The 21732-nt window shown below is 37.0% G+C and overlaps 2 protein-coding genes and 1 long non-coding RNA gene across 6 annotated transcripts; 1 reads left to right on the plus strand and 2 right to left on the minus strand.

The window, feature by feature from the left end:
* Positions 1–18: 18 nt before the first annotated feature.
* On the minus strand, positions 19–9011 carry LOC129417719 (uncharacterized). The gene is made up of 6 exons (XM_055172550.2): positions 8881–9011; positions 5487–5648; positions 4195–4356; positions 2774–2917; positions 1126–2493; positions 19–170 (listed from the first exon to the last, which is right to left on the minus strand). Exons 1-6 carry the CDS (start codon positions 9005–9007, stop codon positions 34–36), a joined length of 2100 nt encoding a protein of 699 aa, XP_055028525.2. The 5' UTR covers positions 9008–9011; the 3' UTR covers positions 19–33.
* Positions 9012–10630: 1619 nt separating this feature from the next.
* Positions 10631–12991, minus strand: LOC129417464 (uncharacterized). The gene is made up of 3 exons (XR_008635777.2): positions 12541–12991; positions 11305–11380; positions 10631–11029 (listed from the first exon to the last, which is right to left on the minus strand). It is a non-coding gene; the product is annotated as an uncharacterized lncRNA (long non-coding RNA).
* Positions 12992–13264: 273 nt separating this feature from the next.
* On the plus strand, positions 13265–21490 carry slc18b1 (solute carrier family 18 member B1). Of its 4 annotated transcripts, XM_055172149.2 has the most exons (14): positions 13265–13702; positions 13858–13991; positions 14526–14621; positions 14705–14778; positions 15606–15753; positions 15990–16146; positions 16748–16884; positions 18904–19005; positions 19102–19193; positions 19268–19363; positions 19474–19548; positions 19620–19713; positions 19807–19856; positions 19958–21490. In XM_055172149.2, the coding sequence occupies exons 1-14, from the start codon at positions 13681–13683 to the stop codon at positions 20043–20045; spliced, it is 1365 nt and encodes a 454-aa protein (XP_055028124.2). In that variant the 5' UTR covers positions 13265–13680; the 3' UTR covers positions 20046–21490. The 4 variants fall into 4 exon arrangements, with proteins under 4 accessions (XP_055028124.2, XP_055028125.2, XP_055028127.2 ...); XM_055172150.2 differs by lacking the exon at positions 13858–13991; XM_055172152.2 differs by lacking the exon at positions 13858–13991 and having other exon boundaries at positions 14526–14613.
* The last annotated feature ends 242 nt before the right edge of the window (positions 21491–21732 follow it).

Raw genomic sequence — 21732 nt, forward strand, 5'->3', positions numbered from 1 at the left:
CTGCAGCCTGTAATTGATATAAACATATTTAGATCAAAACACTGAACATGGATCTATATGTTGATGAAGTTTTACCTTTTTGTTATCAGATAGGCGTCTTCCCTCAAAAACATTACCAAAGGCACCTCTTCCTATATGTCTTCCCATTTCATAATGAAATTTAAATATTCCTGGAAAGCAATCGACACAAAAAGAACAGAAGTGATTAGCATTTTGTCTAGACACACACGTGGCCACATGAATATAATAGCAATAAAATTGCTTGCAAAGACTAGTCAGTAACTAATACAAGTATAAACTGAGCGAAGAACCAAATATAAAGCATCATATTCTCTTGTTGTTCTTGTTTTCTCGTGATATTGACATGAAATAGTTAACAGAAAACGTGAAAGATTGAAAATTGCCTTATATTGAAAAGGGCTTCGGTTCTTTTTTGATTGGATGGTTAAAAACGTCTATAAAGTTAGGAAACGCCCATTAATTAAAGAACGTACTTAGACCTCTACTTGATATCATGGGGTATTTTTCATTATTCAGTGAAATATCCCTTTAAATACGAAAATCTGGACAAGATGAAGGGACAAGCTCAAGAGTCATTGTGATAAATCAAGAGTCCATCAGAATTAAACTTTACATGTTGAATTCAAGAAGGTGGTATTACATAAACATCTGGCGTATAAATACACTTATTACAGTAACTGGGCACAGGTTTAAAGGTGCAGTGTGTACATTTTAGTACATCTAGGGGTGAGGTTGCATATTGCAACAAACGTTTCAGTCCACCGTTCACCGAAATGCATAGAGAAGCTATGGTAGCGCCACCGGACAACAATGTCATCGTTGGAGACAACTTAATAAAAAAAGTTTGTCCGTTAAGGGTTTTTGTAGAAACAAAATGGCGACTTCCATGTAAGGGGACCCTCTTGTGTATGTAGATAAAAACGTCTCATTGTAAGGTAATAAAAACATAACACTTCATTATGAAAGGTCATACATAGATCTTTATCTAAAGATCCTTATAAAAGTTACACACTACACCTTTAAAACAATTAGGAGAAGAGCAGTTGACAAGAGAGAAAAATAAAGCTGACAAAAAAAAACAGAATATAATAACAGTATACTCACTTCCAGGCCGGTAATTTAACTGCAGGTCAGATGGTTCAGGGTCAGCTTCAGCTTCATCACTTTTCTCCTGTTCAGAGCATGGACGATGTTCATCTTCACGAGCCCTCTGCAGGCCGGATGGGCCTGGCTGACTAGTAGTCTGATCCGGTTGAGCACGGGGCTCCGGGTCGAAGGGACCATCATGTTTGGGACCAGTCTCTTCTTGGATTTCAGTTGTGTCCAAGGAACATAATGAACCAGAGAGGCATTTCAAAGGTTCCTTATAGCTCGCCGGATCAAGTCCGAAGGGACTATATTTCCGATTATCTTCACGAGCCCTCTGCAGGCCGGATGGGCCTGGCTGACTAGTAGTCTGATCCGGTTGAGCACGGGGCTCCGGGTCGAAGGGACCATCATGTTTGGGACCAGTCTCTTCTTGGATTTCAGTTGTGTCCAAGGAACATAATGAACCAGAGAGGCATTTCAAAGGTTCCTTATAGCTCGCCGGATCAAGTCCGAAGGGACTATATTTCCGATTATCTTCACGAGCCCTCTGCAGGCCGGATGGGCCTGGCTGACTAGTAGTCTGATCCGGTTGAGCACGGGGCTCCGGGTCGAAGGGACCATCATGTTTGGGACCAGTCTCTTCTTGGATATCAGTTGTATCCAAGGTATTCAATGAACGAAACAGGCATTTGTTCCGCTCTTCATAGCTCGCCGGCTCAAGTCCGAAGGGACTATATTGCCGATTGTCTTCACGAGCCCTCTGCAGGCCAAAAAGGCATGACTGACTTGAAGTCTGATCCGGTTGAGCACGAAGCTCCTGGTCGAAGGGACCATCATGTTTGGGACCAGTCTCTTCTTGGATATCAGTTGTCTCCAAGGTATTCAATGAACGACACAGGCATTTGTTCCGCTCTTCATAGCTCGCCGGCTCAAGTCCGAAGGGACTATATTGCCGATTGTCTTCACGAGCCCTCTGCAGGCCAAAAAGGCATGACTGACTTGAAGTCTGATCCGGTTGAGCACGAAGCTCCTGGTCGAAGGGACCATCATGTTTGGGACCAGTCTCTTCTTGGATTTCAGTTTTGTCCAAGGTATAAGAACCAGACAGGCAATAGTCTGGTTCGTGATAGCCCGTTGGCTTGAGTAGATCGGCATGATCTCTACGGGCACATGGCTCCAGGCCGGATGGACCTGGCTGAGGATCAGATGGATCAGGTGGGTCAGATGGATCCAAGTCTTCCTCATTATGGCAGACACAGAATGTCTGAATTATAGCTTGCCATAATTTTTGGAAGAAAGAACGGATAGCCGCCTTTTTTCCCTTTTTCTTCCCCTTTTTCTTCCCCTTTTTTCCTTTCTTTTTTTGTGATTTAGTTTTTTGTTCTAAAAGATAGAAAAGACAAAAAACAGATTAAACTTTTCCTTGATTTTTTAAACACAGCTTTTTATGCTCTTTTATTACTGTTGGGTGACTTTATATCATGAGGTTTGCCTCTTTTCAACAAACGCTGGAGTGCCAAACAAGAAATAATAGGCTAAATAAAAGCACATTTGTAGTCGACTCAAAATTCCTAGAGCTCTGTTTTACTATCTGTATAAATAAATGTATTTCTTTTTGTTGCATTACATTTGAGGTGTCATTATAATTGTGTGATTTACTGACCTACTGTACTCCTCTCCACCGTGTCTATTGTGTGGTGCACTGAAGCCCCAGAAGACACAATGGACTCTCGATCAGCTGCAGATGAAGAGACGGTCAACCTCTGTTGAGCGCCTTGTTCTCCGCTGCCATTCATGAGTCCATGAGCTGTGTAGACATAAAGACATACATGTGATAAACTTCTCTAACAGGGTTTCCCGCAGAACTTTTCAGTTCGGGCGGCCAGCCTAAGCTGGGAACCCCTACCGCCTTAACTAGGTCGTTCAAAAAGAAATTTGCTGCAAAAAGTCTGTTAAGTGAATCTCGGAGAATAGCGCGGACGCTCTTCACACCGCGAGCAGGCACGCACGCCACATGGCCGAAATGAGAAAGACGTGGTCCGGATCGTCACTGTCTACAGGATAACTAGCCAGTTGATGAAACATCTCGGAGAATAGTGCGGACGCGCTTCACACCGCTTCATGTCTGGAGGATAGCCAGTTGATAAAACATGTGTCCTTGAGAACTGTAAGTGGACTTATGTTTTGGGGTTATATAAGCCTGTTATTGTATTCGTCTATAGTTCTTGCAAATTTAAAGCAAGTTAGCTGGTGATTTTGTTGTTTTAGCAACCTGCTAGCTAGGTTTGACGTGCCTGTTGATTAGATATAATTGTTGAGGGCTCTTGCTCATGTTATTTATGTGCATTATTTACATGCTACAGTAGTTACAATCCTTTACGATAATGTAATTAATAGTGGGAAATAATCAGTTTTACAATTTTTGCGCTATCTATCTTCGACTCACCTGAAAAATCCGCTCCCCTTCTCCCTCTCATAATGAGAGGGAGAGGGAGAGTGTTACTGTGCCGAGTCGGAGTACTCCCAAAAGTGCTATTACACCATACAATATAGTTACCCTTTTAAATCTGCTTAGAAAAGCGCTATGTTTAATTTTGTGCCACCATACTTGCTCGTATAACAACTCGTCTTAAATAGGAAAAATGTTGATGTGTTTGGTCACTTTTAACTTTATCTCTGTTTGGTACCATTGAATGAATGGGGCTAAGCTAAATGCTATCAAAGTGTCGCCGTGCGCCACAGCGTTAACGTGCATGCACTAAGATGATAGGGGTATATATCAACTCTTCTTAGTTAAGGTAATAACATAGTTTAATATGGAAAAAGGATAGACTATTCCTTTAAGCTGATATAAATAAGTTGGCAAATTAGATTTCCACAACCACTTTAAAGTAAAAATTCAATGTTCTGTCAAAAAATGGTCCAAATGTCACTACAACCCACAGTGCATTAACTTTAAAACTAAAGTACATTCTTAAATGATCAATAATTAAATTAGGACAAGTTTACACAAAAACAAATCTCATATTTACTCTCGCCTAATATTAATTATATTTAAAGTGACAATATAATGATATGACTGACCTTCTGGGCTCCACTCCTCATCCTCCATAGCCCTGGGAAGGGCAAATATCATCTGACTGGCTGCAGGTGTAGCGATGCTCAACCTCCGTTGAGCATCACGTGCACCGCTGCCAGTCACAAGCCCTTGAGCTGAAGTAGACAATGTTGTATTTTGTCTAACAACTGGACAGACAAGAAACCAAGAACAAATTAGAAAATTGCTGAAATTTAACATATTTTACGGTATAATGTGTATATGTGAGCCTGTACCACAAAACCACCTTTCCATTGATATATGATTTATTAGGACAGGACAATATTTGTCAAAGATACAACTATTAACTATTACAACTGACTGGAATCTGATTTACGAAATATCTTCATAAAAAATAATCTTTACATAATATACAAAATTATTTTGGGCAAAAGAAAAATCCCTAATCTTGACCCATACATTGTATTTTTGGTTATTGCTACAAATAAACCAGTGCTACTTATTAGTTATTTTGGGGTCCAGGGTCACATTCAAACATACCATACATACATACATACATACATACACATTTATACACAGTTCAGTGCATGCAGTCAGATGACCAACTGGCCTATAACCTTTTTTATCCATTTTATCATCCAGTAGGATTAAAAAATGTCAAATACACATTCAAACAAAGTCATGTGTAAGCCCATATAGGGAATTTATATGTTATTCTATTAAATCATCATCAACTAAACCAACCAATCGAGGTGTACAAACATGAATGTTATACTGTGTTTACACAAAAATCTCATTATTTACTCCCCCTGATATTAAAGGTGACATAGAATGATTGAACGGGGTATTTATCCTTGTTCTGTGATGTGACATGTAGACAAAAATTTTTTTGTTTGGATCTGTAATGCCTTAGAAGCTTCCTAAAAACCTCTCTCAGATAGCTCTATTAGGGTGGGGGATTTTAAACAAGTGGTTTTGCACCTATTTGGCTCCCCCTACTGGCTTAACTTGCAATCTCATTACTGATTGGCTGACTTTGCTGCCACTCTAAAAATGTAGCCAATTATTTTAAAGTGAAGGGGCAGGGAGATGCCTGTGATGTCATAAGCATCAGTTTTTCAGATTGGGCCGTTTTATGGCTAACATTTCTAAAAGAGGAATTTCTATGAGACTGAGATGTTTAGCATGTCTAGCACTTTTTGTATGTTTGTGAATGCGGGTAGACTACCATTATTCAACAAAGACAAGGTAAAAACGGTTTTTCATTCTCTGTCCCCTTTAAATATATTTAAAGTGTCAATATAATGGTGTGACTGACCTTCTGGGCTCCATTCATCATCCGCTACAGCACCGGGAAGAGCAAACATCAGGTGACTGGCTGCAGGAGCAGAGATGCTCAACCTCCGTTGAGCATCACGTGCACCGCTGCCAGTCACTGGCCAATGAGCTGGAGTAGACAAAATAGTATTTTGTCTAACAGCTGGACAGATCAAACAAAAAACAACACATTATAAACAGTTAGCATGGCATTTTGGCATTATGATCTATTTGAACCCCTTGAGCCTTGAAATTCATACCTGACACTCAAGGCATTAGTCAACGAAAACAACAGTTAAGGGAGCATTATAAACTTGATGATCATGTGCTGAGATGGAGATTTCAGACATTAACAGACATTCTGTTCACACTGTGTGAGTTTAAAGGTCACGTTCTTTCTGATCCCATTATTAAACCCTAGTTAGTGTGTACTGTTGCTATAATAGCATAATTAATACCTGCGAAATGATAAGGCTCAAAGTTCACTGCCAGGCGATAAATTTTATTTAACAGAATTCACCTTTCAAAGCCTACAAGCTAAGCTGCTATCGAATCACAACACACTAAACAAACTGCACAATCAGAACTCATTACGTATTTTTGAAGGAGGGACTTCATAAGACAAGGAAGACATCAGCACGTTTTAAGGACAGTGAAAACAGTGGTATACAGATAAGTAAATTGTGTGGAAAAATACCACGTTTTTTACACGTGAAACATGAACACGTTACCCAGATAGCACAGGTACGTCTGCAAGATGTCTGGTAAAGATCTGGAGATCTGGAATACATCTGGTGTGTAAAAACGTCTTATAAAGATCTTAGAAAGAGCTGCTTTACATACATTCTAAATCAAAAACGTCTTGCAGATGTCTTCAATATGTCTATATGACATCTTTTAGGAAACGTCTCAGAGACGTATTGCAGATGAGCAAACAATCTAAATAATACGTCTTGCAGATGTAAACGCAGACATCAAATAGACGTCTTCGAGATGTTTGTGTGCTATCAGGGTATATTCCGCACTGTAAACACAATCAAAGCTTCAAAACACAGAAAGAACAGGACCTTTAAATGTTTTTCTTTGGTAATTTTATACCCACTTAATTTACATAGGCTACTATGAAAAATGCCTTCTGTACATGTCATTTGTTTTGTGCAGTTACAGGTGCACAAATACTATCTCACTTTTTCACTGCATTGACCCAAGGGCCCGTACATTTGCACTTAACAAGCCTAAACAATGTGCTTTAAGTAAAATACAATTATAGTAATATATATATATATATACTTAAAATAAGTTTAGTTTTAGACAAAACATACACAATTTAAGTGAATATGTGCTTATAACAAGCAAAAATATCTGCCATTGGGCTGTGAAAAGTGTTTTTAATATACACACACACACAATTCAAGTGAATGTGTGCTTAAAACAAGAAAAAATATCTAATATCTGTCAATGGGGTGAGGAAAAAACACTTTTCACAGCCCAATGGCAGATATTTGTGCTTGTTATAAGCACACATTCACTTAAATTGTGTTTTTTTGTCTAAAACTAGACTTATTTTAAGTCATTTTGCTCATGAAGAAAATATTCATCTTGATTAAGATTTTTTAGATAAAAATACGAAGTAAGAAAATAATATTTTGCAGTTTAGCGGTCTAAAAACTGTGTGTACTGTGAACCCTCCTCCAGCAACAACGGTCACCTGAAGGAAGGTTCCTACCTATATTCATTCATTATACAAGCGTGACCCCTAGTGGACACCTTTACAAAGACAAAATGGTTCCTACAGGTGGAGTTAACTGTAACAAATAGACGGGTTGCACGGCGACGTCACTAACTGGTTGCGCGCGCAACCGAGAGGCAGAAAGAAGAGACGTGCATTGTGTTGTATGCTAGTAGCGGTGTCTGTAAAATGCCAAGGAATTTTTGCGTGGAAAATAGTACCAACAGAGTCAGTGCTGGGTGCCTGATGTTAACATACCAGTAGATGCGACTATTACGTTACTAGCATTATAATTATAACATTATAATTCATACATGTATCACAGTAGCACTGCAAAAATAAAGACAGAAAAACAAATCCAACTAAAATCAAGTCTTATTTATATACAAACAATAAAGAACGCTTCAATAATTAAGGTTGTTGCAGTAGCGAATCAGCTCACCAATCGGGCTTTTTGCCTCCTGGATGCGCGCGCACCCTGCAATGTTTGTAAACTTGCAACCCCTCTAGAGGGTTTGTTAAAAACACACGCTAAACTATTTTTGTAAATACGAATAATTCAATAAAATTAGTTTGTGCCACGGTCACCCCTTTACATTGCATATTTATGCATACAACGTATGGGTGGAGTCTTTCTGGCAATGTGATTTTGCTGGTTAATTAAATTAAATGCAATATTAATTTATTAAAAACGTGTATTAATACAATGCACATATTAATACGTGCAGACATTAATAATAACCAGGTATCATTATAATTTACAAATGAAGAAGTGCCTTAAAATCTTTTTCTTTGTACATTTATAAACAAACAGGTATGAGATATATACACAGCACACAGTCAATACATTATAAACAAGCATAAACATTTTAAGCTTACATACTACACAGTGTGATGCATTTTAAAGCTGTTGGAGGCAGCGTGAAAACATGTTAACAATGCACACATATCACACTAATCTTCTCATATTAGTGAATTTTATTTGTCAAAAAACATTGTTGATGTCACTACATAAAAATACGATCTACACATATTTCAATGTAACTCTCTAGAATATCGCAAAGCTCACCGCCAATCAATTTCAAAAACCCAAAAGAACATTAACAATATAATACAAACTGTTATGAATATACATATTTAACACAACTACGTATCCATCAGTACGTGTTAAAATCAAGCTGGTATACTCTGTGCTAATCATCCTTTAACGGAGCAAAAACGAGGCGCTGTCACTTTAAACCCAATGCTATGATTTATATGTTCTTATTAGTGGGGGAAACTTTCATCGTAGTACTTATGTGCTTGGTTCGGGTAATAATATTGTGTTTAAAAAAATAAGCAATTGAATTTGTGAGTGAAAACCGCCTAGCAGCAATGCATCTCTCTGAGGAGAGCAGCTGCAGCCTCCGGAGGTCGCATTTGTAGGCCGCATGCGTCTTCTTATTTCAGAATATTAACCATTATAAAGTTGACTATTATTCTTAGTTAATCGTAATTGTTGCAGAATGCTTATTACTTGCGAATGTAATGCCCAGTTATCTCAAATAAACCAGGCTTGATGGCGTATGCGGCCTACATATGCGACCTCCGGAGGCTGCGGCCTTCAGATTGAGAAACGACCCGTACGGCTCAAAAGGTTAACGAGTTTAGTAAATTATTTACTAACCAGCTGGGCTTAATTCCTCTTCCGGAACAGCACCGGGAAGGAAAAAGATAACTCGTTCGGCTGCACTTGCAGAGATTTTCAACCTGCGTGCACCGCCGTTAACGAGCTCATCTTTTGGTGTAGACATGATATTGTTTGTCTACTTCCGTCTATTTTACGACTGTCGGTTGACTTGTCGCTTAAAATAGAGGTTAGTTTAAAGGTTTTGTATAAAAGGTTTGAGTGACTGTAAAGTCTGTAAGTGCTGTCAATGATTTCGTTAGCTTGCGCTCAGAGAATCAGTGATATGAATAGAATCAAAACATTCCATTCGCCATGGCAACGAGGTAATTGGATGACGTAATAAACGTTTCCATGGCGCGAATAGAACTCACATGCGGATGACGTCAGATTAACTCTAACAAGGTTAAAAACGTTCACTTTTAACCAATCGCGTTTCTCTCCTGTGTTTTACTTTTGACCAATCGCGTTTCTCTCCATTGTCATTTTGACGAGTAACCGGCGTCGGCTATCATCTTTTCCATAGGTAAGGTTTGTTTATTTGTTAATAGACTGTGTTTATTTTTGGAAAATAAAACATGCCAATATAGCTTTTTTTTTCTTTTTTTTACAACAACTTCAACTTTATCAGCACCCGAGTTTACAGATCAGCAACAACATGAGCAAAACCAACAAGTGTAAAACAATCAAAGTATCGAAAAAACAAACAAATCGATATGTGTACTTACACAATGATATGATATTTATAGATAAAACCGCCGAGCGAGGTACAAAGCACGAGCACTTTTTTTTTTTTTTTAGGTGTGCTACTGTTTTTTTTTTTTTTTATTAACTTGCAATCACATTACAACAATACTCATAACAACATACAAAATAAAAATTATAATCAGACAATACAAACACACAAATAAAAAAGTAAAAAAACATACAAATTAACTATAACGAAAAGAAAATAAGGGCATGAGATCATCGTACAAATAACGTATAAGCTTCACATAACATGCCAATATAGCTATCTAACATGTTTTGCACTCAGGGGCATCATGCACCATTTTTTAAGGGGGCACAATGTGCACAGCCTTTATACTGTAATGATAATTATTAACGTACCTTTTAATATGCCATATTCTTATAGACTATACATAACAAAATAAGACGTAACGAGTTTGTTGATTCATTAAATTGCTATTTTACTAATAAATGAAAAAAATCCTTTTACACCGACGCCTCACTTAAAAGCGCGATTTATAAAACCCGTCGCTAGATGGCAATGGCGAAAACAATGGCGTGGTTTGATGAAGCTATGAAGGAGGATTAATGGGTTTTGTTGTCTTTAACTCCACCGCTGCATGCCATACAATCAGACGGGAACGATCAATCATGTTAATGGATAAGGTTAAGTATTAAAGTTTTGGGTTTGCGTTTGATGACATAATTTTATTGAATTAGACCCGAATAATGTAAGGTTTACAACTAAATTATTAGTCATAGAAGTTAGAATATTTGTCCAATTCGATGGTGTGATAACACAGAACAGCTTTACGTGTTCAAATTAATCATAGTAAAAGTTATTTTGGACTTACCAATATTATTTGCAATAATGATTGATTCATATTTCTGTATAACACTAACTGTATTCATTTACATTGCAATACTTCACCTGACAAGTTAAACAGTGTAAATAAAGCAATAAAAAATCAAATGCAATACTGTACAGTCTTCAAGAAAACAACAGTTTTAATATATAATAAATGATAAATTGCAACTTTATTATTAACCAACATTATGCACTCTACATAGTTATGTAATATTAAAAACACTTCATAGTTTTTCAAATGTATACACTTATGTATGTCAGCTATAAGGTGATATCTACAATTGTTTATAGTTGTAATATGACTATGTTGCAGGGATAGACAGATGACTCTTTACTGGACTTGTCCATGTCAAAGCCTGATGAGACCTGGATTCCTTCTCAGAGCAGCCGGCATGAAGCATCACGGGGAAGAGCTAAAGGTGCAGACACCAGTAAAAGAAAAATGGACGGGAAGAAACAACTGGAGCTGCTGAACCCAGCTGTGCAGCAAGAGGAAGACCATCAAGTAGAAGGAGAAGGTCTACAAGGGGACGATCGGCAGCGTCACCTGTTCTGTATATATATATATAATAAAACATTTAAAACAATTAATATCAGCATGTGCTGTTATTATTGTAATTTTAATTGGATCTAAAATAGGTGTAATGAAAATGAGTGGTTCTAGAAGTAAAAAAACAACAACAGTCAGTCACATTCAGTTATTTAACTGATGTTGCTATTATTCTGACAGTTTATGATTCTGGTGTAAAACATACCTAGGATTTATATGTTTTACACAATATGTCTGCTTTTATCAAGCCAAAACAACATGATGCTTGCAGACAAACCTAAGACAGATAGATGGGACATAGTCCTCGTCAGAAGTGCTGTCATGTTGAATCATCTGGGTCTTCACTTTCAATCCTGCAAATGTAATGTTAGTAAGAGTAAGAACAATACAAATAATAAATGATAACAGTAATACTAACAATAATTAAGCAATTTCGCTCAAGTAGGAGTGAAATTTAGCTCTAGATAGCCGAATGTCGAAGGTTATCATAACTGTGATAATATAGAACTATCACATGTGTCTCCGAGAGCGATATTGCTTTTATACAACAGTTCGCCGGCACAAGTTTGAAGAAAGACAACTAGAAAACAACAACGGGGTGATTTTAAAAGCCTCTTTGTTGGGGGAACTACTTTCTTCCACCAAAAATTCGAAGCTCTGGGCCCATTTCAATAAGTTAAAACTTGAACTCCGAGTTGATTTACCCTGAGATTAGAAACAGCTAAAATGAGTTAGTTTAAGCAACTCTTGAGTAAACTGACTCTGAGTAAGCGCACAGACACTGAAAAGCCATTATCAATGGAGCTCCAATATTATGATTCAACATGGCAATGGAAACAGAGCACTTGAAACGTGAGAAAGAGGTCCAGATACTTTTTACTAGTAAAACTGGAAGTGCTGCTGCTACTGTGTGCAGCAACCACACTGTTAGGTAGGATTTAGACTTATAGGATCTGGCTTGAAATTATACAGTGAACACTCCTGTGTGTCGGTCAGAACACTTTAATGATGAGGAGACTGGAGCTTCTTTTTCAAAGTGTATTGAATCATAGTCTAGAAAATAATAAAGACATAATACAGTTAAATAAGAGTGGATCAACAATGTTAACTATGCTTATATAGGCTGTATATAAATAAAAACCTATTTAGTAACGAATCAAACTAACAATCAAGAAATTGTAATCTTAAATACACATTTACATCATTTAGGCTGATCACAAATGACTTAGTATGAATGTGTGAGGGATAAGGTAGAAAGATATCATTAAACAAATAATAGTGTTTAAATAACTAAACCAAATACTCCTGCAGTATAATCCATTTAAATGTCAAAGGCATATCACAATGTTAAGGATACTAATGCAAGATTGACAATATAAATCACTCGGTTATTAGACAAACAATTACAACTCTACAATAACTGCAGGAATTAGCAATGCACATGCGTGCACACAAAATTAAATAATATACCTCAAACACGATCAATCTCTTAAAGTAATATTAAACAACTTACTTATTAGTCATGTACTAACACTTGAACACCAAATCACCAACGATAACCACAAGGGCAGGCAGGAGAAACCGCTGACGTTCTCTCAGTATTCAACTATAACACAGCAGGTGACAAGAACGCTACCGCCTCCTCCTGGAAAGTTCAGGAATTGCACTTATCAAAATCAAGGCCCACAGTAAAAGTCTCTTTCCTTTACAGCCTTTCATACACACACATACAAACATAAAATAAAAATGGTATTAAAATAGTTATTGTGGGAAATTGCTGTTTGAGTCAATACGTAGGTTTAATTTTTGTATCACTGTTAATATCATATATTGTATGCCTGTAGTCTACCTACTGTGGTTTTCACAGTGCCACTAAGTTGTGTTGCTTTTCAATATCAATATACAGCTACCTGTTTAGTTGCATATTTTTCAGCTGTGTGCACACCTACAGATAAAGTTGTTGACGCTTGAAAATATGTCGCTTTTTATACGATTTTATACAATTCAATATAATTGAAAGAGTTTGATCATACTGTATAAAAATGTCAGATGTTGGAAGGGCAGACAGAGCACCTTTTTGAGGGGTGTTGTTTGTCTCACTTTTGTTTCACTTTACTCATATAAAGTCATTTTTCATTTGGCACCTGGAACCTTTTCCTTCTGAGTTTTTATCATGGAGATTCAATACTTTTTGCCACTACACTATTAAGTAAAATATAAAATAATGGGTACAATTTAGCACTACACCAACTGCAACACTAAAAAATTCACCGCAAAGTGCGCATTTCCATAGACCTTTCTGAGCGTTTTCAACTCTGATTCGTTCTAGGGAATCGGTTCCTTTGGACAGGTCGATTCGAATAAACGGCTAAAACTGTTGTACAATGAATAACGTGTCCAGAATTTCAGACGTACTTATTTAACTAGTAATAACATTATTGTCTGTCATAAAAAGTCTGTTTAGTCACAAGCAACGTCACCCCGCTCAAACTTTTCCAACGCTTTGCGAATCGGTTCGACTGAATTACCTATTCGTTCACAAAATGGGGGCGGGCCTCGTCGTTCTCACGGTTGACGGAACAGCGGACGAGTCACACAATCCAAAAGAAACCGCCGTGAAACGTCAAAATAACAGAAAAACATCGGCTTGACAATGGATTTTGATGAAGATAAAGGTGTGTAAATACATAATTTGTTGACTGTCGCAATTTCGCGTGTTTTGAACACTGTTGTGAGTCTGAATTAGTCTGAATCGAGCATGTGTGAGAAAATGTGTTTGTCTGTGTAAGTTAACTGATGAATGAATGCATGTTAACTTCATGTACTGTAGGTGAATGTTCAGTACCAGAGACCTCAACCAGTAAAATGACAAGACAACAGATTTTAACACTTATTGCTATGGCTTCCATAAACTTCAGCTCAATGATCTGCTACTCCATCCTGGGTCCATTTTTCCCAAACGAGGTATTTTACATGTCACGATATTTATAGTAAATATCCTTGTCTTGACAAACCAGTTTTGCTACCTTTAGACTTACTACAAAGTTGACCCTTGTATTAAGTAAGATAGCAGAAAGTTTGAACTGCCAATTTTTTTTTTAATATTTCTAGTCCGTTTTTATTACGTTCATTGTTTACCCAAAATCTATAGCAAAGTTTGAAATTTGGCAGTCTAAGGTAGATTTGAACCAAACATTAAAATTTACGGCTACCAGGGCTACAAAGTATATCGAAACAACCGGTATGCGGTCAGCGCACATACCGCGATGCACATACCGCAAAGTTATGCATAGTTTTAGGTCGATGCAGCAGGCTTTTTAAATTGATTTTACAAACTTAAAGCATTGTTGTATCTCATATTGTATATCACATTTAGCAATCATTTAACAAGTTACCCACATTTTCATTAATATTGTGCAACCGAACGGGTACATCACATGTCATAAATTTATTTCCGTGAAATATGTCTGAGATAACTTACCATGTTTTATTACCTAGGCAAAGAAGAAAGGTGTCAGTCAAGCCATGATAGGATTCATATTTGGCATCTATGCATTATGCACTTTGGTGGGATCATTGGTCCTTGGTAAATATGTAAGTTAATATTTTACGGTGAAAAAATGTATCCTGCTTCCATAATGGATAGCAATGCTCCATACTTTCGATCTCTGTTTCAGATTGTCCAAATAGGAGCCAAGTTTATGATTGTTGCAGGGTTGTTTGTATCTAGTGGATGTACTGTACTGTTTGGGTGAGTATATCTGTCACGTTTGGATGTGCATTAAAGAACTGGTGAAAAACAGCAAATAAATATTATTGTAACGATTTAATGGTGATTTTTAAGTTTTGGCATTAATTCTCATATCACACAAAGAATTTGTTGTAGTTTCAGGAGCTCAGAGTACTTACTGTGCGTTTACACCAGACACGAATGAAGCGAATAAATCACTCTATTCGTGCACAGTTGGACACTTGAACATGAAATTCAGATGCGAATGTACTAGCAAGAACATTTTTATTTTTGTTTCTGTAAAAGTAAAGTCATACAGCTCCGTGAGTCCACATACAGCGAAGATGATTCTGTCCATTGTTGTGTCGTATTTCTACCTCAGCTCGCTACATCGTAATAATCACATCACTACTAGGGCAAGCGCCTGATTGGTTGACGCGGCTCGAATATTAGCCAAAGTTCAGATATTTCAACTCGCGCGATTCGTGGGTCAAACGACTGAAATGCTCAATTCACGCCGATCACGCCGCAGGATGTCTATTGCGTCTTTGCATTGATTTAACATGTAAATCACTTGCACTTAACACTTCATTCGCGTCTGGTGTGAACGCACCATAAGCTATCCTCTTTTAAGATAAACATTGCACTCAACTGTGCTATTTTGAGACACCATGTACTCAAGTACTACTGAAGTAGGACTATACGTTTATCGAGTGTATATGTAGTGTATACATTTTACAGTTTTATTTAGCACAAAAATAACAAAATCTTCTACTTGCTGTTATTTCACTGTATTATACTTGTCATGTTTATATTGGATCTAGTCTAAATGTCAATTTGTTCTGCAGGTTTCTCGATCAAGTTGCAGATGGGAGAATTTTCATAGGTCTCTGTTTAATCACGCGCTGCATAAACGCCGTCGGCTTTGCTGCTGCAGTCACAGCATCTTTCGCCGTTTCAGCTAAAGTCTTTCCAGACAACATAGCAACTGTTTTGGTGTGTTTTTTATAGTTCAGTTATATATGTTTAAGAACTCAACAATAACACTATTGTTCATGTTACAAAGATGTGGTGTTTGTCCGGAGAGCATCATTACATGATGTTATTCGCTGTCTCTCTCTCACTGGTTGATTCGTATTTCACTGCCTGATGGAGGAGTTTTGAATAATTTGCGAAAAGTTAAAATGCTTGGTTTGTGAATAAACTAAAAACAGCACTATCTTTTGTTACAGGGTTTTATGGAGATTTTTACAGGGCTTGGCCTCATATTAGGACCTCCGATAGGCGGTTGGCTGTATCAGTCGTTCGGATATGAAATCCCGTTTGTTTTCACAGGATGTCTTCTGTTTGCCGCAGTGCCTCTCAATATGTGGATTTTGCCGAGTTTTGGTTAGTGTGGATATTCAGATTAAATATCACATTATAATGGATTGATTTTATAGACAATTGTAACCCTGGACCACAGAACCATTATTTGTAGCAATAGCCACCGAATACATCTGTATGGGTCAAGATTTTAGATTTGTTTTTTTTTATGCCAAAAATCATTAGGATATTAAGTAACAAATCTGGTTTCATGAAGATATTTTGTACAAATCCTACCATAAATATAATAAAAATGTATTTATCATTAGTAATATATTATGTATTGCTAGGGACTTCATTTGTACAATATTTAGATTTTTTTGCACCCTCAGATTCCAGATTTTCAAATAGTTGCATCTCTGCCAAAATATTGTCCTATCCTAACAAACCATACAGCAATGGAAAGTTTATTTAGCTTTATTATAGATGATGTATAAATAAAAAAATCACTCTTATGACTGGTTTTGTGATCCAGGGTCACATTTACATTGAAAACATTTCATTCCATTTAGGCCCTCAGGGTTTAACTTCATTAATCTCAGTAAAGTGACTCTCTGTGTTTGGCTTTATTATTGTTTGTCCTCTAACCACAGCAACCGCCATGTCTGTTTATTATATTATGTAGATGCGGTTCCTTCCCAGGATTCCTTCTTCAGACTGTGTACAAGAATAAAGATACTTCTCATTTGTTTCGTGGTCTTCACTGTGAGTTCAGGAATTGGTTTCCTGGATGCAACTCTGTCCATATTTGCTATAGAAAAGGTTGGTTTTAATAATCTGTGTAAGTTTCCTTTGCCCTCATCTACCGAGTTGATATTAACATGTAAATATATTCATCCACCTAGTTTATGTTTGAATTAGTCATTAAAGGGATAGTTCACCCAGAAATGAAAGTGATTTCATTGATGACACCCTCGTGTCCTTCTAGGCTCGTAGGACCTCCGTTCATCTTCGGAACACAGTTTGGATGTTTTATATTTAGTCCGAGAGCTTGTTGACCCTTCATTGAAAATCTATGTACGGTATACTGTCCATGTCCAGAAAGGTAATAAAAACATCATCAAAGTAGTCCATGTGACATCAGTGGGTTAGTTAGAATGTGTTGGGGCATCGAAAATACATTTTGGTCCAAAAAAAACCAAAATTACAACTTTATTCACCATTGTCTGCTCTTCCGCATCTTTTGTGAAGCGCATGCGCGAGACTAAACTCACGTGACTGCAATGACGCGGCTGACGTGTTATCCTCAGACATGTTTGTGAATTTTTTTTCAAACTTACAGCGTGTGTCTCGCTCAGACTGTGGGGGCGCACCAGATAACACGTCAGCCGCGTCGCTGCAGTCACGTGGCTTTGCTCTCGCACATGCGCTTCACAACAGAATAGAGTCGTGATTTTTGTTATTTTTGGACCAAAATGTATTTTCGATGCTTCAACACATTCTAACTGACCCACTGATGTCACATGGACTACTTTGATGATGTTTTTGTTACCTTTCTGGACGTGAGCAGTACACGCCGTGCATGGATTTTCAATGAAGGGTCAACAAGCTCTCGGACTAAATCTAAAACATATTAAACTGTGTACCGAAGATGAGCGGAGGTCTTGAGAGTTTGGAACGAAATGAGGGTGAGTCGCTGATGACATCGTTTTCATTTTTGAGTGAACTATCCCTTCAAGCTGTTTATGTCGCACATTTGCTATTGGTTAAACTTGCACCTTTGTTTTGTAGACTCTTGATTTATAAATGTATGTTGATCCAATAGTTTTACACTGAAGATGTACAGCCCTGTTATTGCTCACAGTTTAATATTTCATAGCTCTCCAAAGATTTTTCAGTTCCTAGTTGTTTCTTCTAAAAATGTAAATAGAAACAAATGAGAGAATTGTTTACATTAAGATGTAGCTGTAAAATGAATGTAAAATAATCTAGGTTTTGGTAAACTGAAATGTATGAGTTTATATTAGTGATGCACCGATGTATCGGCCGCCGATATTTATCGGCCGATTTTTGATGAATTTGAAACCATCGGCATATCGGCAATAGCACGAGAAAGGCCAATACCGATTGTTCATTAATTAACTGCATAAAGAAATCCATTATATGTAAAAAAATATTTAATGTTGTTTATCAAATAAATGCTGAATAGCAAAAACCACCTTTGAAGGTTGTCATGCTGTCTTATTATATTTGTTTTAGCTTAATTTGTGCCTCTCTTATTTTATTGGTCAGTTGAATGTTAATTAGATTCAATCCATGTTCAGTAAAAATAATTTGATGCAGAAATAAACTAGCTAATAGACCAACTGTATAGTATTGTATACAAGTGTTTAATATCGGTATCGGCCAGAAGTTTTCTGTTTAAATCGGTATCGGCCCAAACAAATCCTATTGGTGCATCCCTACTTTATATTGAAAGTGTTAAACGGAAAGTTCACAGAACCTGAGCCCCATTCACTTCTATAGTAGGAAAAAGGATACTATGGAAGTGAATGGGGCTCATGATCGGTTTGGTTCCAAACATTCTTCAAAATATCTTCATTTGTGTTCATCAAAACAAAGAAATGTATACAGGTTTGTAACAAAAAGGGAGTGTGTAAATGATGACAGAATATTCATTTTTGGGTGAACTATCCCTTTAAGATCTCATCTGAAACTCTAATGAAGACATTTGTGAAATTTCCTGGTATCTGGAAGAAATAAATAAGACATTGATAGTGATTTTTCTTTCTTTTGGATACACATCAGTATGGCTTGATTTCACTTTTTATTTGTAAACAGTTTAATATGAGTGCTGGAAGAGTTGGGTTGCTTATGATCGGACTGTCATTGCCTTATGGGGCCGCATCACCCGCTTTCGGTATAATTAGCGATAAATATCCAGTAAGTGCTATTTAATATCATTTCACACTGCTGATATTGTTGATTTATTCATGTTTGTGTGTAATTTCTCCGCCAGTAAACTGATTCTCTGTACAGTCATTCAGAAAATGGATGATGGTGATTGGAGGAATGGCCACGTCTGTCAGCTTCTGTTTACTCGGCCCGCTTCCGGTTTTCCATGTTGAAAGGTGAAGCGAATGAGAGAGTAAATGGTTATTTTAAATAAGAAAGAATACTTAACTAATCTGTGAAATATATTCAGTCACCTCTGGCTCACCGTCCTCATGTTGGTTGTGGTGGGCTTTTCCGTGTGCATGACCTGTATCCCCACCTACGCTGAGATGATCGTTTGTGCACAGTGAGGCAAATAAACTAGCACACAAATCCATTAAACGTATCGACATGCATAAACCAGACCAGAACTTTTAATTCATTCAGATTTAGTAAAGCAGGTTTGTATTCTCGCAGTGAATATGGCTTTGAGGAAGGCTTGAGCACGCTGGGTCTTGTATCTGGATTGTTTTCCGCCGTATGGTCTGCTGGGTATGTATTAAAAGCCGTTTTTTTCTAAGCTATTCAAGAATATTTGTCATAAATGTTTTTATCATGTGAAGGATGTTCTTTGGCCCGACCGTTGGAGGTTACGTCACACAAGCGCTGAACTTTGAATGGAGTGCAGGGGTTCAAGGTGGACTCGCCTTTCTCGCTGTAAGAATAAAACACTGACATATAAAATCACTTTAATCACTGATCAGTCACAGTAGTGTGATTATATTTTATTCTTGGCTTTATTTTATTTAGGCACTCTTTCAAGTTATATATTTCTCAATTAAAGAAATACAAAAGAATAAGTAAGTATACATTTCTCTATATAATACTACAGTAATTATACTTTTAAAATGGAATTAATAGACGACACATTTTCAATCATCTATTTTTCTTTCCATTTCAGGTTGCAAAAGGCACAAACGACAGTATCTGAAGGAGAAAAATCTCCTCTTCTTTCAAGGACAGATGCTCTCAGTGTTGACATCAGTTGAAATGAGCCGCTTCAAGAGCAAAAACAAACTTTATCATAATGATGGGAAACCAGTTTAACATCAAAGGTTGTGGACCTTCAACGTAACCTGGACCAAATTCCTAACGATTGAATCATGACATAGTAGTCGTGTGAACATTTACAAAGTAAATGTTGTGTGTGTGTATTAAAGTATAATGTAACCCTTTAAAGGTGCAGTGTGTAACTTTTAGAAGGATCTCTTGACAGAAATGCAATATATAGAACTATTATATCAGTGGTGTATAAAGTCCTTACAAAATAAATTATTGTTTTTATTACCTTAAACTGAGCCGGTTTTATCTACAAAAAATGCTGGTCCCACTACATGAAAGTCGCCATTTTGTGCCGCCATGTTTCTACAGTAGCCATAAACGGACAAACTGCTCTACAAAGCGTGTTTTGTCACTAAATCCTTTTAGACGATGACGTGTTTGTCCTGTACCGGCTACTGTAGCTTCTCTATGCGTTTCGAAAGGGAGGGGTGAGCTGTGGACTGAGCCGTTGGTTGCAATTCACAATCTCACCACTAGATGCGGCTAAAATCTACACACTGGACCTTTATTGTTCACAATGGTACTATAATAATAGGCTTGTTCGACGTACGATTCGAGAAACCATACGTCTAATTTCGATTCACTCTTTGACGTCACTCGCCAGTCGTTTCTTGCTGCGCTGCAAGAAGTCAAACACACCTAATGACTTTCCTCCAAACAGATCCAGGTCATTAAAGCGAGTCTTGTGCTCTCTGACTGACCTGTTATCACGGCTAGGTGAGTTTTTACAGCCATCTTGCATTATTAATGCTGCTTAAAATGTTCATCATGACAGCAGAGGCGAAGGAATTTTTACACACTGTAGACAAAAAGTGATTGTACGTTTTGCTCGATTGTTGTGTTGAGCTTTAACATAATCTGTAAAGATATTTGGTACACTAATATTTTAAGCAAATTTAAACCCATTTATTCCTCAAGGGTACTTTGTGCTTTATCAGTCCTTAAATACAGTGTGTTTCGGATACAATAGAGCGTTGTTTTAAAGGTTTAAGGCTTCAAAAACTTTGAAAAGAGGATTTATTTGTTACTTAGCATGGATTAGTCGTCTAGCTGTAGTTTATGAACCCTATTTCAACTGCTTTTATAGATTTATAGCATGTTATTGGCAGAAATAATAAAGGTGGGAAACAACTGATATTCTTTTTAATAATGTGCATTTATGATGATTTTTGATTAATGATATGCTCTTTGAAGCAGGTATGGAGTATTGTCCCTTCTAATACTTGCAAACGTCAACCTTATCATAAAAAGTAATGTTTTACCCATGCAAAGTTAAAGCATTTTTTATTTTCCATAGTTATGTGCAAATTTTCAGAATTGTCACAATGCATAAATGTTTTAAAATAAATAACGTCAGTATAGACTGATATTTTTCTGATGTCTCTAGACTCTATCATCAGTGGTTTAGTAAAATGTAAACGGATAGTTGAATACATTGGTAATAAATGCATTTTCTGAGAAACTATATTTGAAGAGTTTGGTTGCAAAACGAGATAAATCCATTTTTTAACATTTTTGTCAAAACATGTTTATTATTATGTTATCATGTTATTATTTTGTTTTATGGTGCTACTTAGCTGTATTTTTTAAGTTATGAAGGTTTAAATCAAAACC

This window comes from Misgurnus anguillicaudatus, chromosome 7 (genome assembly GCF_027580225.2).
Source record: "Misgurnus anguillicaudatus chromosome 7, ASM2758022v2, whole genome shotgun sequence".
In the NCBI taxonomy this organism is placed as follows: domain Eukaryota; kingdom Metazoa; phylum Chordata; class Actinopteri; order Cypriniformes; family Cobitidae; genus Misgurnus; species Misgurnus anguillicaudatus.

Bases quoted from the DNA above. Each gene is read 5' to 3' on its own strand.
- LOC129417719 (XM_055172550.2), bottom strand. From the start codon at position 9,007: ATGTCTACACCAAAAGATGAGCTCGTTAACGGCGGTGCACGCAGGTTG. The intron at 2,918-4,194 runs GTCAGTCATATC...ATGTCTACACAG, and splicing joins TGAGGAGTGGAGCCCAGAAG to CTCATGGACTCATGAATGGC. The intron at 171-1,125 runs GTGAGTATACTG...ATTGCTTTCCAG, and splicing joins GTTAAATTACCGGCCTGGAA to GAATATTTAAATTTCATTAT.
- slc18b1 (XM_055172149.2), top strand. From the start codon at position 13,681: ATGGATTTTGATGAAGATAAAG. The intron at 14,779-15,605 runs GTGAGTATATCT...TTTGTTCTGCAG, and splicing joins GGATGTACTGTACTGTTTGG to GTTTCTCGATCAAGTTGCAG. The intron at 19,006-19,101 runs GTAAGTGCTATT...TTCTCTGTACAG, and splicing joins TAATTAGCGATAAATATCCA to TCATTCAGAAAATGGATGAT.